The sequence below is a fragment of the Microtus oregoni genome, unplaced genomic scaffold (assembly GCF_018167655.1).
Source record: "Microtus oregoni isolate MIOR12 unplaced genomic scaffold, Mior012 000060F_ref0000265, whole genome shotgun sequence".
NCBI classification, from domain to species: Eukaryota; Metazoa; Chordata; class Mammalia; order Rodentia; family Cricetidae; genus Microtus; species Microtus oregoni.
Window position 1 is genome coordinate 1,249,304 of NW_024543870.1, and position 13,976 is coordinate 1,263,279.

General features: G+C 35.7%; 1 protein-coding gene across 2 annotated transcripts in view; it reads right to left on the reverse strand.

Annotated features, from left to right (window-relative positions):
* Window positions 1–1,000: 1,000 nt before the first annotated feature.
* The window catches only part of LOC121439282 (transcription factor Sp3), a 47,014-nt gene continuing 34,038 nt past the window's right edge, over window positions 1,001–13,976 (reverse strand). For both annotated transcript variants that reach the window (XM_041639754.1, XM_041639756.1), the window contains 3 exons: window positions 9,566–9,758; window positions 4,196–4,392; window positions 1,001–2,738 (listed from right to left, as the gene is read on the reverse strand). In XM_041639754.1, the coding sequence (XP_041495688.1) occupies window positions 2,422–2,738; window positions 4,196–4,392; window positions 9,566–9,758 (707 nt within the window). In that variant the 3' untranslated portion in view covers window positions 1,001–2,421. The remainder of the gene's footprint in view (window positions 2,739–4,195; window positions 4,393–9,565; window positions 9,759–13,976) is intronic.

Below are 13,976 nucleotides of genomic sequence, written 5' to 3' on the forward strand. Positions count from 1 at the left end.
GTCAATCTTCAATTACTTAAAAACGTCTTGGTGCTAGGGTAATTAAGTCTACATAAGCATGAGGACTCAAGTCTGAGCCCATAAAACCCACAAGAAAAATCCCAGGTGTGGTGGTCCCCAACCAGGGAGGTAGGAAAATCCCTGCCCCACAAGGTTAACTGACCAGTCAGCCTAACCTAACTGGGAGCCCTGAGGCGTAACCTCCCTACACCCCCAATCCTCCCCTCCACACACACACAACCCACCTTTTGATTCAGTGTATGTTTGGTTCTGCAAGCAACCTCTACTTATAATCTTAATGAAAACTATTCTAAAAAATTATTTCAAATTCTTATCCTCAATCTCAAAGTATTGATTTCCAATAAATTCAAAGTAACAGTTCCCTTTTAACATCCTAGGTTTAAGCTTTATTTAGAAAAACTGCCCACGATTACTGTGTGCGCCTAGAGTTGACCAACACACGCACTAAAAATTACAAGTAACAATGTTAGGTTGGGCCTGGATAACAGCTGATGGAAACCTCATCAATAATGTCCACACACAGAAAGAAACAGCCCGCTGTCTTCTCGCACTCCTACCTCCCTTCCTGTATAGCCATCCCAGGCACAATACTCAAAACCTTTAGAATAGCTCTTGCCTGCCATGAATACCACAGCTTGTCTATGTTACCATTTGCAGGAATACCTAAGTAAATTCACAACTCTCATAAATCAAAATACTTTGCAGTGCTTTGTAAAGGGAAGTAGTTTGCAAAATGGCGTTGATAAGTGATAAAAATCAATATGAGCTAAGAAGTTACTTTTTCCAGTTATATTTAATAAATTCATTTTAAGTGAAAAATTAAATTGCCAGCACCTCTTTTTAAGTAAATATATTTGTGTACAATCCCAGCGTCTGAAATCAAGAATCTTAAAATAAGAGGCCAAAATTAAAGATAAGTCAGACTTTCTTATCCATACCACTGCAGTATTTTAAATCCATCGGACTACAACAAACTCAAAAGAAAAAAAATAGTGTTTTATTAACTACCACACTGTTATAATACACTTTAAACGTACAATAAGGTAGCCTTTCAGTCTGAGGTGGTCTTAAGATAACAAATGAACAGAATCCAACTTCTTGAAATAGGTGAACTGCTGCAGCTATAGGTACATTTAGGAAAATTGTAGCGCTCTTACAAGACCAGCAATGTAATTTTATTTTGTACATTTTTAATTGAAAATATAAACAATAATTAAAAAATAAAAAGAAAATACAGCATAATAAAAAACATACATTTCTCAATTAAATGTATTGGATACATATAAATTTTATGGAAAGAAGCAAAAAAAGGAAAATGGTTGATATTTAAGTGCAGACTATCTAGACAAAAAAAATTAAAAAAATATCATAAAGCTTCTAGTTTCTATGACTAATATCCATATGGTTGGAGTATCGTCACTGTGGAAGTGATTTTGTTATGTTTGCATATGTTATACTTTATTGGTAATTTACACAATGGCTTTTAAGGCCCTGGCAGACATGTTTTTTTGGAAACAAGATTGGATTTAAAAAAGAAAGAAAACAATCACTGCTAAGACGCAATACACCTTATTATTATTGTTTTTGTTCTTTTTTTGGTCCTCCAAACTTCAGGAAAAGGGGTAATTCACTAGAACATTTTCTTACCACCCAAATGCTTCAACCTACACATTTTAAACTTTTTAAAAACATCGGTTATATTGCCCAACTTCATTATTGAAAGAATATTAACAAGACATTATTTTGGCAAATTAAATCTTAAACATGGCTTTTCAACAGGATTTAAAAGGTGACTATCCCTAAAGGTCCATGTTAAAATGTAGTTTTCAAAATCTTACAAGAGTAATGCTTAAAATATTGTACAGTTAACCTAATTAAAATAATTAGCTTCAAAATGACAAATTGATAAGCTAAGTAAAGCCTACACTATGTAACATTTGCTTGGAAACTTGATTTGTCAGTTATGCATAATAAAAATTCCAGTCATCAAGAAAATTACAAAAATTTATCATAACATGATTTCTTTCACCCATCAACTTTTTTTTATCTTACAATAGATAAATACCAACAGTTTCTCATTTTTACACTAAACCACACAGGATTGATGCATTTGGTTAGACTACCATTCGCATTGTTAAATTCAATTTTCTCTTTATATAACTTGGTAAAATTTCATTTCTTCTAGATTCCAAAAGTACCTACAAAACCCATGCAATTTTACCATTTTAATATACTATGGAATATCATACAAAGTAAGGCATTTCAGTGTCATGTATAACCAAGTTACTGTCAATCCAAAAATTTTTGCACATCAATAAAAAGATATCTAAGAACTTAAGAACAATATTCTTCTCACTACTGTATAAAAATAACCACAATGAATAAGTATTTGTGTAATATTTACTCCATTGTCTCATTTCCAGAAACTGTGACAAGCTGCAAAGGTATTTCAGTGTTGGTAAGGATGTCCTGATTGCTGGTGGCAGAAGTGTTGACAGTTCCTATCCCTGAAACAGCCCCCTGTTGAATATTTGCAAGGATAAGTGTTGTTCCTCCTGCAGTAATCAAGGCATCATCCCTCCCAGCTTCCACAGATGCTAGCACTGTACTGCTAGAATGAATAACTTTTTTATTTTGATGTGTTTTAATATGTTTGGCAAGGTGGTCACTTCTCATAAAACGTTTTGAACATTCTGGACAAACAAACTTCTTTTCACCTGTGAAGAAAAATGAAACTGCTTATTTTTAAATTCACTTTTACAATTAACGATGGTCTCTCCTGAAACAGAAGATCTAGAAGAGCTGTATTAGTCTCATCAGCTGCCCCCCGGTAAGACTTCCCCTATGGTGATAACTCTGCCCAAATATTTGGCATCCTTTCCCCTCTGAAACAGGGTTTCTCTGTGTAGCCCTGACTGTCCTGAAACTCACGATGTAGATCAGGCTGTCTTCAACTTGGAGATCTGCCTGCCACTGAGTGCTGGAATAAACACATGCACCAAGACTACCCAACACTATTCAAAGCTCAAGGTACTACCTTATGAATTCATGTTCCCTCTTTAATCCATGCCCTTGGGTGAACAAATAACCCACATGTATTTGATCATATTTTTTCTTCTCCATATACATTATTCGTTTTCACAACCTACTGAGGATAAATTCCACCGGGGAAAATTCTATTGGGGGCCATCTTAGGATCTACATTCCGATCACTCAATGTTATTATATCTACAACTTTCTCTCTTAACTGTAATAGAAAGTCCTGCCACTCATGTTAGTTTCAAAAAGGTTAATCACATTTTTTATCTTTGTAATAACAAGGAACAGAACTAAAAGCAGAGAATCTTATGTGCATATATACTGCCTCATACTCCAATGTTATCTTCTGACATTCAAAGCCAAATTAAGAGTTGTGAAGCAGAGACAACTTATTTGCTTAACCTAATAGAAAAACTGCAAGTAGTCCTAGTGTATCAGACTTCAAAACTCATGTTGTTCATTTGACCACGCTTCCTTCTACACATCACCTTAGAGTATCAGTTCTCAATTCTTCAACACTACACACAGAATGATGAACACTTTGATTATTTAATTTTGGCAGAAAATTACATTACGTTAGACTTCAGTCTGAGTCTGACCTATACCCATCTCATACAATCACCATATATTATGTAAAAAAAAGAAAAAATTAACAAATACCTCAATAAAATGCCTTTCCCTCACCTCAGATACTCAAACAGAAAAGATAAAATATCAGAATTTCAAAATGATATTGCTAGCATAACAATAAGAGAAACAGCAGCTAATTTTAAATATGTGACCAGAATAAACAGTAAAATGTGGTTTAAGACATTCAACAGTCAATGAAAGCTAACTCAGTATATACAACATAAAAGCCATTCCTCAAGAAAATCTATACTGGCTAGTTCTTTAGACTTGAAATTAGTATTACTGAGGGCTGATTTTTGATCTAATTAATCAATTTAAAGATCTGATAAGTAAGTCATGCTGAAAAAATGTCTAGCAGCTATAGACTACAATTCATTTTGTCTGTTAAAACCAACTATATAGATTAGGGAGACAGCTCAATGTATTTTGAGTATACACATGGGCTCAATCCCTAACAGAAAGGGAGGGAGGAAGGCAAGGGGAAAAACATAAAGGTATTAGTAACCTGTGTGTGTTCTTCTGTGCCTTTGTAATTCATCACTTCGTGTAAATCTTTTGCCACAGAACATCCAGTTACAAATAAAAGGACGCTCTCCAGAATGCCAACGTAGATGCGCTCTCAAATGTGAGGTTTTCCCATAGACTTTACCACATCCTGGTATATGACAAATGTGTTGTTTCTTCTTCCCAAGGTTGGTACCTCTAAAAAACACACAGAATAATGTACATTTATATCAAAACATTGAAAACCACTTATATCATCATATAGCTTCTTGAGTTTCAAAGAGAAGATATTATCACCAAGAGAACAATCAGAAACCAAAACCATTTTAAATCTATTTAAATAGAAATTTATGTATTTTAAACAACAAATTTAATGTATTAATTTTATTCAATAATTGTCTGAATATAACTATATTCAATAATGATGTAACTAAAAGAACACTTCATACACAAAGAATGCACAATAATCTAAACTATCCCATCAGAATCATTCGCAAATACAGAACCAATTCAATTAACAGTACAGGAAACTAGTTTTATTCAAAGTCATAATGTAAGATAATTTTTGTAATTTCTTATCCAAAGAATACTGTACAGAAATTCATCACATACAATTAGAAGGCAGATAGAGAGCTGAAGCAGTTTTAGATTAACATGATTTAAGTGCTCCAATGGTCACACCTAACATACACTGACTTGAAATCCAGTTTTAAGAAAATCTAGCTAAAGCTATGTTCTTAACTCTCCTGGTATCTCACACAAAAACTACAAATCAAAAAAATTATCTTTACTGTTAAAATTCTCCCCCCATAAACCAATGCAGCCACCCCAAATTATTCACAGAAATATAACAAATTACCATTTTTTCCACGGTTCAGAATTTTACAATAGAATTAAGTATTTGATACAAAGGACAGTTGGGGAGTCGTGCTTAGATGAGTGAACAGAGGCATCTTAGTCTAAGCAAGAAGAAACCTTTTTGAATCCAGAAACGGTATCTCAATAGCATTAAGCATAAACATTTCTTGACAAAAACTAATTAGGATTGTTACTGAATATATTTTTAAAGCATGACTTTTTGGACATAATTATCAAAACACTGTATAAACTTTACAATGTTTCTCTAAGATTTAAAAAAAAAAGGCACCTTTAACCCCTTCCCAACTCCCCTCCTCCCTCAAACTCAATCTAAGTGTAGCCTGTAAACCTCCACAACTACTAAATCCTCCTGTATACAATCTACCTATCGTTTCTCAAATTTCCCCCACATTTATATTTTAATGTACTCACACTCAGTAGCATGTGAAATTGCCATAGGACAAACAGTGCTAAACGGTGCAGTGCTGGCTGTTAGATGCCATAGGTGTTCTGAACAGGGAGACATCAATGTGGGCTCCAGTAGTTAGAGAAGGCTTCGTGGAGGAGGTGGGTAGGATTTAGATAGAAAGGAGGGAAGGCATTCCAGGCAGAGGAATAGCATAAGTAAAGACAAGGAGGAATCATGCTGTTGTCTCAAGGGCAAGGATGTCATAATCTAACACATTCTAGTTCCTGCTCCAGTCCACCCCCAATTTCTAAATCTCTTTAAAGAGCTGAGTTGAGAAAAAAACAGGTTTTTCCTGGCTTATTTTCAATGTCCAAGTCTTGTTTCCATTTAATTTAGCTTTTTAAAATTTCTTTATTCTTAAATAGATCTAAGAGAAAGAAACAGTGTCTTCACTGGTATTAATGTTGCGTTCACCATAGCAATTTCACAGGAAACCCAACTCAGTTCACTCATGACTTCACACTCCTTTGTTAAGGCTGCCACTTTGGTGAACTACTGTGATTTTATAAACTCAACAGTGTGATTTGACAAATTTAGCAAAACTCAGCCTGTGAGTACCAACAAAATACAAGACTAAACAAATGAACAGCAACAAACACAGGTTCTCAGAAGACTGAGAAAAAATGGTAGGGAAAGGTTTTTTTTTTTCCTGTTGAATTATAAAGCAAATGAAAAAAATAGTCATTAAATATGGGATATGCATCTAAGAAAAAATATCTAGTTGCATCAACTGTATTATAATTTAAGTTAAATGTTTAGCTTGCTGAGGTTCAAATTAGTACTTAAGGAAATTCAACTCAAGGAAAGATCTAGATAGACCAGAGGTATTCATGGCCTATCCTCTGAGGGAAAAGAACTCTTCAAGTGTTTCCATCTTGAACATAATAATGTCCATTATATAGCCCCACGTAACTAGCAATTTTAAATTTCTACTCGTGAGTGTCTAAACTTGCGCCCAATAATTCAATGACAAGACAGCAACACAGAATAAATCTAAATTCTGGACAAAGTTAAGGAAAGATAAATAATCACAGCCGCTTTTGCTTATGGTGGCAGAAACGCAAGCTGAAATGCTGACAACTTTGTAAAATAATTTAATGGATTGATGCTTAAATCACACAAAACCCATGTAACAATAATGCCTTTGGATCACTTTGTATTGTTACAATTATTTCTTCTAATAGTGTCTAAAGACTGGTTCTGCTATATAAAAACTGGCTAATTGAACCATTTTAATTTAAATCTATTACTTTATAATGTGAGTGATTTTCCTGCACGTGTATCTATGCACCACAAGCAGTGCTCACAGAGAACAGAAGGTGCTAGATCCCCTGGGACTCCGGTTACTGATGTTTGTGAGCTGCCCTATCAGTGCTGGGGACCGAAGCTGGGTCCTCTGGAAGAACAGCCAATGCTATTAACTACCGAGACATCTCTCCAGCCCCTGAAATAATTTCTTTTATAGCTTGCTCAAAAAAGTAAACAAAACAGTTTTCTGCAGCTAAATGAAATTAGATTTCTAAAAATGCTATTTTGCCCATTTGTATATGTATTTAGAAAATGGTTAAGAAAAAAAGCCAATACTCTACTCTTTTAAAACAATTTAAGTTGCAGAATGTTCTTAGACTATTTATGTTAATGCTTCTAATAATTAGCTATTTATACAAGCTAAGGATAGAAACCTGTTGAATTCTGTTCAAATCAAGTCTATGAAACTACTACTATCCTAAGAACCTTGATTTGTTTAGAATAAGTTATAAAAAGAATGAAGGAAAAAATTCTATGAAAAAAAAAACATTACCTGCTATCATTTCTGGCATACTTTTAGCATCTAAAAGACTAACTTAATTTTTTGTTAATTGTAAGTGAACTCCGTTACTTATATAGTGCACTGTGCAGACCACTGACAGTTAAGAGTAATGTAGAAAGAACTGAGAAAACATACTTGTACATGTAAAAGTTCACATAAACTAACAGTTCCACAAGACAGACAATTCACAAAATAAATTTTATAAACCTAATTACCAAATATGTTCAACTTCACCAAGCAATAAACAAAACATAAACTAAAATAAATGAGATAATTCTTGCCTATCAAACTTTAAAAGGTTTAAAAGAAAGCAGAAGGAATTGGTCAGCACATGAGAACATAGACATCCGAGACAAGGCTGCTCTAAGTATAGAGGGATATGGCTTTTTAGTAGACAACTCCATTGACCCAGCAATTCTATTTCTGCCAACACACACTAATGAGACAATCAGACAGATGTACAAGGACGTATATGTGAGGATTTTGATGAATCCCAAACAAAGGAGAAAATTAAATTATATATCCACATACAATACTATACATAGATCAAAAGATGACACAGCTCAGACATGGAAATAAGGCCACAAAAACTTACAAAACAAGAGACATAAACAGATGTTTCTGCTTTAAAGTATATGCAGTATTACACAAAAATGTTACAGTGGCTAGATCCTGAGATAGGATTTTGACTTGTGGGGCTTTTATGTGTTGTTCTGAAATATTCTACTTCCTCTGCATTTCTGGAACATGTTTAACTGTCTAAGTAAAGGCTAAGCACTGACCACCATATAGATCTGATGAGTAACTTATTTTGAAAGTGCCTTTTAAATAAAGTACATTTCAGGAAAGTTACTGCCTATCCAGAATTCCACTAACTTATCTAAGGTCATGTTCAGAAGCAGATCCATTGAGCTGGCAATACAATGTAAGGGTTAAAACTCGGGAGTATATAAATGGGTTCGAAACCCAGTTGGTCCAGTTTTGGTTTGTTTTCCTGGAAAACATGGTCTCACATTATAGCTCAGGTTGGCCTTAAACTCTCACTGAGTGCTGGCAATTCTACTTGAATGCATGTGTGCATTTAAGTAATTTTACCTATGTGTGACACGTATGTGTCACTTATAAGAATACAGTAGCTTTCGCATGTTAGCAGCTATGAGTCGCCTCCCCTTTTTGTGGTTTTCAGGACTCACTGAAAGATATCTCTGCCCTAGTCATTATTGTTGCAAATGAATTGATCAAAGTAGAAATCAACTAATAGGACCAACCAGAGAACTGAAAGATAATCAAGTTTATAACCATGTGCATTTATACAGTTATACTGTTCAGCGTATTTTGCATACTTAAAGTAGGTCATAGGCGAAAAGGTATTGAAGCCTCTTACGATGAGTGGAGATTTGCTAGCACAACTTTAGCATTCTGTTTTTGCTTTATATATTTCAAACTGAGCAAACAGATACTGTGATTACTGAATCTAGACAGAAATGTCATTATGAAATATAATCCTGCCTGTCTTGTATTTTCCAATTTAACTGCAACTTGCTTGATATCAAAACTGCTATCCAAATTTTCATTTTGCTAAAATCTGACATTTTTCATTCCATCTTGTATAATATTGTACCAATTATTTAAAATGTTTCTTATACTAACATCAGGATGGATTTTGTTGGTTTTTTTATTACCTAAATCTCTTAATAAGTTTACTCTGGCTACATTTAAAGTAATTACCAACCATTTGAACTCATTCTTATAACATTTTTGTCTTAGTATATCTTTAAAAAAAAAAAAAAGAGGTAAATCCTACCATGCTACTTTTGAAAAAAGTAATTCCCCATCATTAAGACCTTTCATTCTCATTTCTGTTGAAAATGGAAGTATTCACACTTATCAACTATTTTTGAACTTATTTTTATATAGCATTCTCTGCATTATATAGCATTTTTCTCTGTATTTAGGTCAAACTCAATACCAGTTTGCAAACAGGCTAATAAACTGAGGTCTATAAAATTCTATCTGTTATAATCTTTTAAAGACTACGCAATTTTAGTTTAAAAGGCATTTAGATATGAGAATCTATATTTAGTTGTCTAACTTCTGTCACTCATACAGTCACACACCCAAAATGATCATGTGATGAATAATTTACCATAATTAAGTGATATGGCATGCAGTATTTTAAACATTAGGATGATATTAGCACTCCTTCAAACAACACATGGTTGATGTGTGCATACCTCCCACCGCCTTCTTTACAGTTGGGACAGGTGCAAGCTACCCTCCGAAGTCTTTTTCCTTCTTGATGCTGTTGGTCCCCTTCTTCATCTACCACTTGTACTCGTAAGTGTGTTAGGTCATTGGTATTTAATGTAGAGTCACCACTGAGCTGCCACTCTTCAGGGTCAGGTTCTTCTTCCTTGATCCTAATATCTAAAGATAGGGGTGGGGGCAGCACACATATACATGAGATACAGCTTACTGGTTTAAAAAGACAAACATTAGTTTCAAACTTTTCTCAGTTAAAGTGAGTATAAGAAAAAACTTCAATTGTTTATAAGGCATATTCACTTTCCTTTGTAGCTTTATCCCTTCAAAACTGTCAATTTTATTTTTAAGACTTCACAGAAGAGGGAACAGGGCAAGCAGCAAAGTTTACTTTTTTTTAAAGATCCAGTAAGAAATGTAAACTTCAAATATGCTGTTCATTAGTTAACTGAGGTACTACAGGGCCAAACCTAGGGCCTCACAGGCCCCCTCTTTTTTCTTGTAATATTTAATTTTGAGATATGTTATGATTAAGTTTTCCAGGCTAGTCATGAACTTCCTGCTTCAGCATAACAGTTGAAACTTGAGGCCTGCAACAGCAGGTCCAATCAATAAATTTAATGACCAATTTAGCCTGGAACATACATCTTTAATATCTTACAACTTGTAGCCATTCTACTTATAGATACCATATGAATGTAAAGGAATAATACATATTCACAAGGCCAGGGATACATCTCAGTCAGTTTAGTGCCCTGCCTCAGGAGCATGAGGATCTAAGTCCCCAATACCCACATTAAAGTTGGGCACTGCAGTACATATATGTCATGGGGGCGGGGACAGCGCAGCACACCAGGAAACACATACAAGTTGAGTGGACTCCTAGAGCCTACTGGCTTGCTAGCATAGCCAAATCAGCTCCAGGTTCAGAAAGAGTTTCTGTCTCAAAGAGGAGGATAATCGAGACAGACACCCAAGGTCAGGTCAATTGTTGGTCTCCATTCTCTCTCTCTCTCTCTCTCTCTCTCTCTCTCTCTCCTTCTCTTCTTCCTTCCCTCCCTCCCTCCCACACACAGGAGGAGGGGGCCAGCACAGACAGAGAGCATACACCTGCATTCATTTGTATAGTAACATGCAAACTCAAGCTTCAAAGTCAACAGTTACTGAAGTACTTATAATGGCGATGCCAAGTATGAGGTTTCTGGTTTATTATAAACCAGACTGGGAAGCAAAATGAGTATAGAATGATAAAAAGTGAATATAGCAAGAAATCGTGTTATTTTCTTGGCCAAGACAAGGAAGGATCTCTACATTATCAATAATGCATGATTTTCTAGGTGAACCTATGACAACTAGTTTTCTCAACTCAGAAAACTGATTCTAAAAGATAAAATGATGATAAAAGTATCATATACATAGAATCCTTTACGGCAACAAAAACACCCCCAAATTCCTGAAAAGCATATATACAAACCTCAGAATCCTATTTTTGATCTTTATTAATCACTAATACTTTGAACAAAAATAACCTTGAAAATAAAGTATGTAGGGCTTTGGGTGCAGCTTGGTGGTAGTGCCCAAAATTTGGTCCCTAGCATCAGGAAACATAAAAACAAAATGCATATAATTTTACAGTAATGCAAACTTAACTACATAAAAAATATAGGGGAAAAAGAAGAGAAGGAATTCAGGCCTGAGCATTAGGGTGGATATTAGCGTCCACGACATAAGAACATCTGAATCAATGCCAATCAGTGACTGACAGGGCTGAGAACCAGCTCAGTGGCTAACAGACTGTGTTGCTTTTCCAGAGGAACCAGGTTTGGTTCCTGCTCCAACATGGTGGCTCCAACTGCCTAGAATCCCAATGGCACAGGAGCCAACAGCCTCTTTTGGCCTTCAAGAATAGCTGCACTCACATGTACACACAAATGCACACATAGTTTTTAACACTTTTTTTTATTTTTAATTATGTGTGTGTACATGTGAATGCAGGTGCCCATGAATGTCAAAGGCATTACAGCCCCACAGAGCTACAGGCAGTTACAAGCACCTGACATGGGTACTGAGAATCTAGCCTGGGTCCTCTGCAAATCAGCACATGCTCTCTTAACCACTGAGCAATCTCCAACCACCAATACATGTGCATAATTAAAAATAAATAGTGAGCAAGAAAGTACTACTAATAACAAGCATAACTGGGTACATATTGTTGCACACATATGTAGTCTCAGATCTCTTCGGAAGCTAAGCAAAGGTTCATGAATCTGAAGTTAACCTAGTCTACATAGCAAGAATATCAAAACAAAACCAAGGGCTGAAGAAATGGCTCAGGGGTTAAGAACACATACAACTCTTGCAGAGGACCTGCGTTCAGCTTATAGCATCCACACCAGGTAGCTTACAACTCCTTATGAATGGAAGCCTTTGGCCTCTGCGGGTACCTGCAGTCACAGCCCCATGCACGTACAAAAACAAAATAACTTTAGTAAAAAAAATATATATATTTTTTAAAGAAATCAACTTTTTAAATATGTTCAAGAGACATGAAGAAACATAGCAGAAGGTTGGAAGTTAAAAACAACAAGGACTGTTTTATTCTAAGAAACAAGAAAGAGGACTGTGTTTAGCTGCTTATGAGAAATATTCACTTATGTGTTTTTTTTTGGGGGGGGGGGGGTGTCAAAATGCCAGGAAGAGATGATAATCCCAGAGAGTACCTAAAGATTTAGCTGACAGAGCAATCAACTCTTCCTGTCAGATGAGGGACAAAAAGAACACATTCCCTCATCCAGGTATTCCAACAATTATGAGTCTATGTGCAGTGTGAGTTTCATCTGGTGGCTAAAAATTTAAAAAGTGGTATTCTATCTGTTGTTTTTCTATTCTTTTTTTGTGTGTGTGTGGGGGGATTTTTAGAGACAGGGTTTCTCTGTAGCTTTTTTGGTTCCTGTCCTGGAACTAGCTCTTGTAGACCAGGCTGGCCTCGAACTCACAGAGATCCGCCTGCCTCTGCCTCCCGAGTGCTGGGATTAAAGGTGTGCACCACCACCGCCCGGCTTGTTTTTCTATTCTTAATAGAGAATCAGATATTACAGACCTCTCCACATATTAGAGATCATAGACCCTACCCTTTCATATTAGGTGCCCGTCTGTCACTTGACAGACACCACATGAGCACTGCGGTTGGTTGTACAATGTTAGCTCTAACAAGCTTAATAAGGCTACTTTACAGATAGCATATACACAAAAATAAAAGGAGAATTTTACTAGATGTTTTAAAAACTGATCATGACATTTAAGTCTCAATTTTCTATGTGTTTACTCAACACCATCTGTGATACTGGGACAGAGGAAAAAGCAGGGGCAAGACATTTTAAGAATATATCTTAAAAATACAGGCTCAGACAGGAGGACTGCTCCAAAATACTGGTTGGAGACCAGTATGAGCTGCACAATGAATTCCAGACCAGTTTAAGTTTCAGTGTGAGAATCTATATTAAAAAATATTTTTAAAAAGAAAGAAATATAATAAACCAAGTGCTGTATCCCAACAACCAGGCGGCAGATGGAGGAGGCCTGCTTCAAGTCTGGGGTTAGTCTGGCCTACATAGAGACTTCTAGGCCAGCTAGGACTACTAGAAGAAGTAAAGAAAGAGACAGAAAGAATATCTACCTATCTGAATATGGACTACTAACACTTAAAGACCATCAAAAATAACAAGCACACAAAAATAAGGGGATAGATAGAGAGATGGCTCACTGGTGAAAAACACTGGACCCAGGGTCAATTCCCAGCACCCCATGACTCACCAATGTCTGTAACTTTAGTTCCAGGAGTTCTGCCACCCTCACACAAACATACATACATACATACATACATACGTAAAACACCAATACACATAAAATTTAGGGAGAGAGGGAGGGAAGGGAAGAAGGGAGGGAAGAAAGGAAGGAAGGAAGGAAAAGAATGGAAAACCCGACTGAGGGAATAGATATTTTAGAACAGTGGTTCTCAACCTTCCTAATGCTGAGACCCTTTAATACAGTTCCTTATGTTGTGACCTACAACCATAAATTATTACTTCCATTGCTACTTTATAAACTCTTTGTTACTGCTATGAATTGTAATGTAAGTATCTGATATAGAGGATATCTGATACACAACCCCTAGGAAAGCTCTCTCACCCCGTTGAGAGCCACTGTTTTAGAACATTCCTACTCTAATCTATTGCTCATTCTCTTCCTGAACCTTCAAAATATACTTACAGCCAGAAAAAGAGCTGCTACACAATTTAGTTTTCTTTCTTACTGTGCAGATGTATACAACTTAGCCAAGTCCAAACTGAACACATCTTGTCCAATAAAAAAAACAAACCTTCT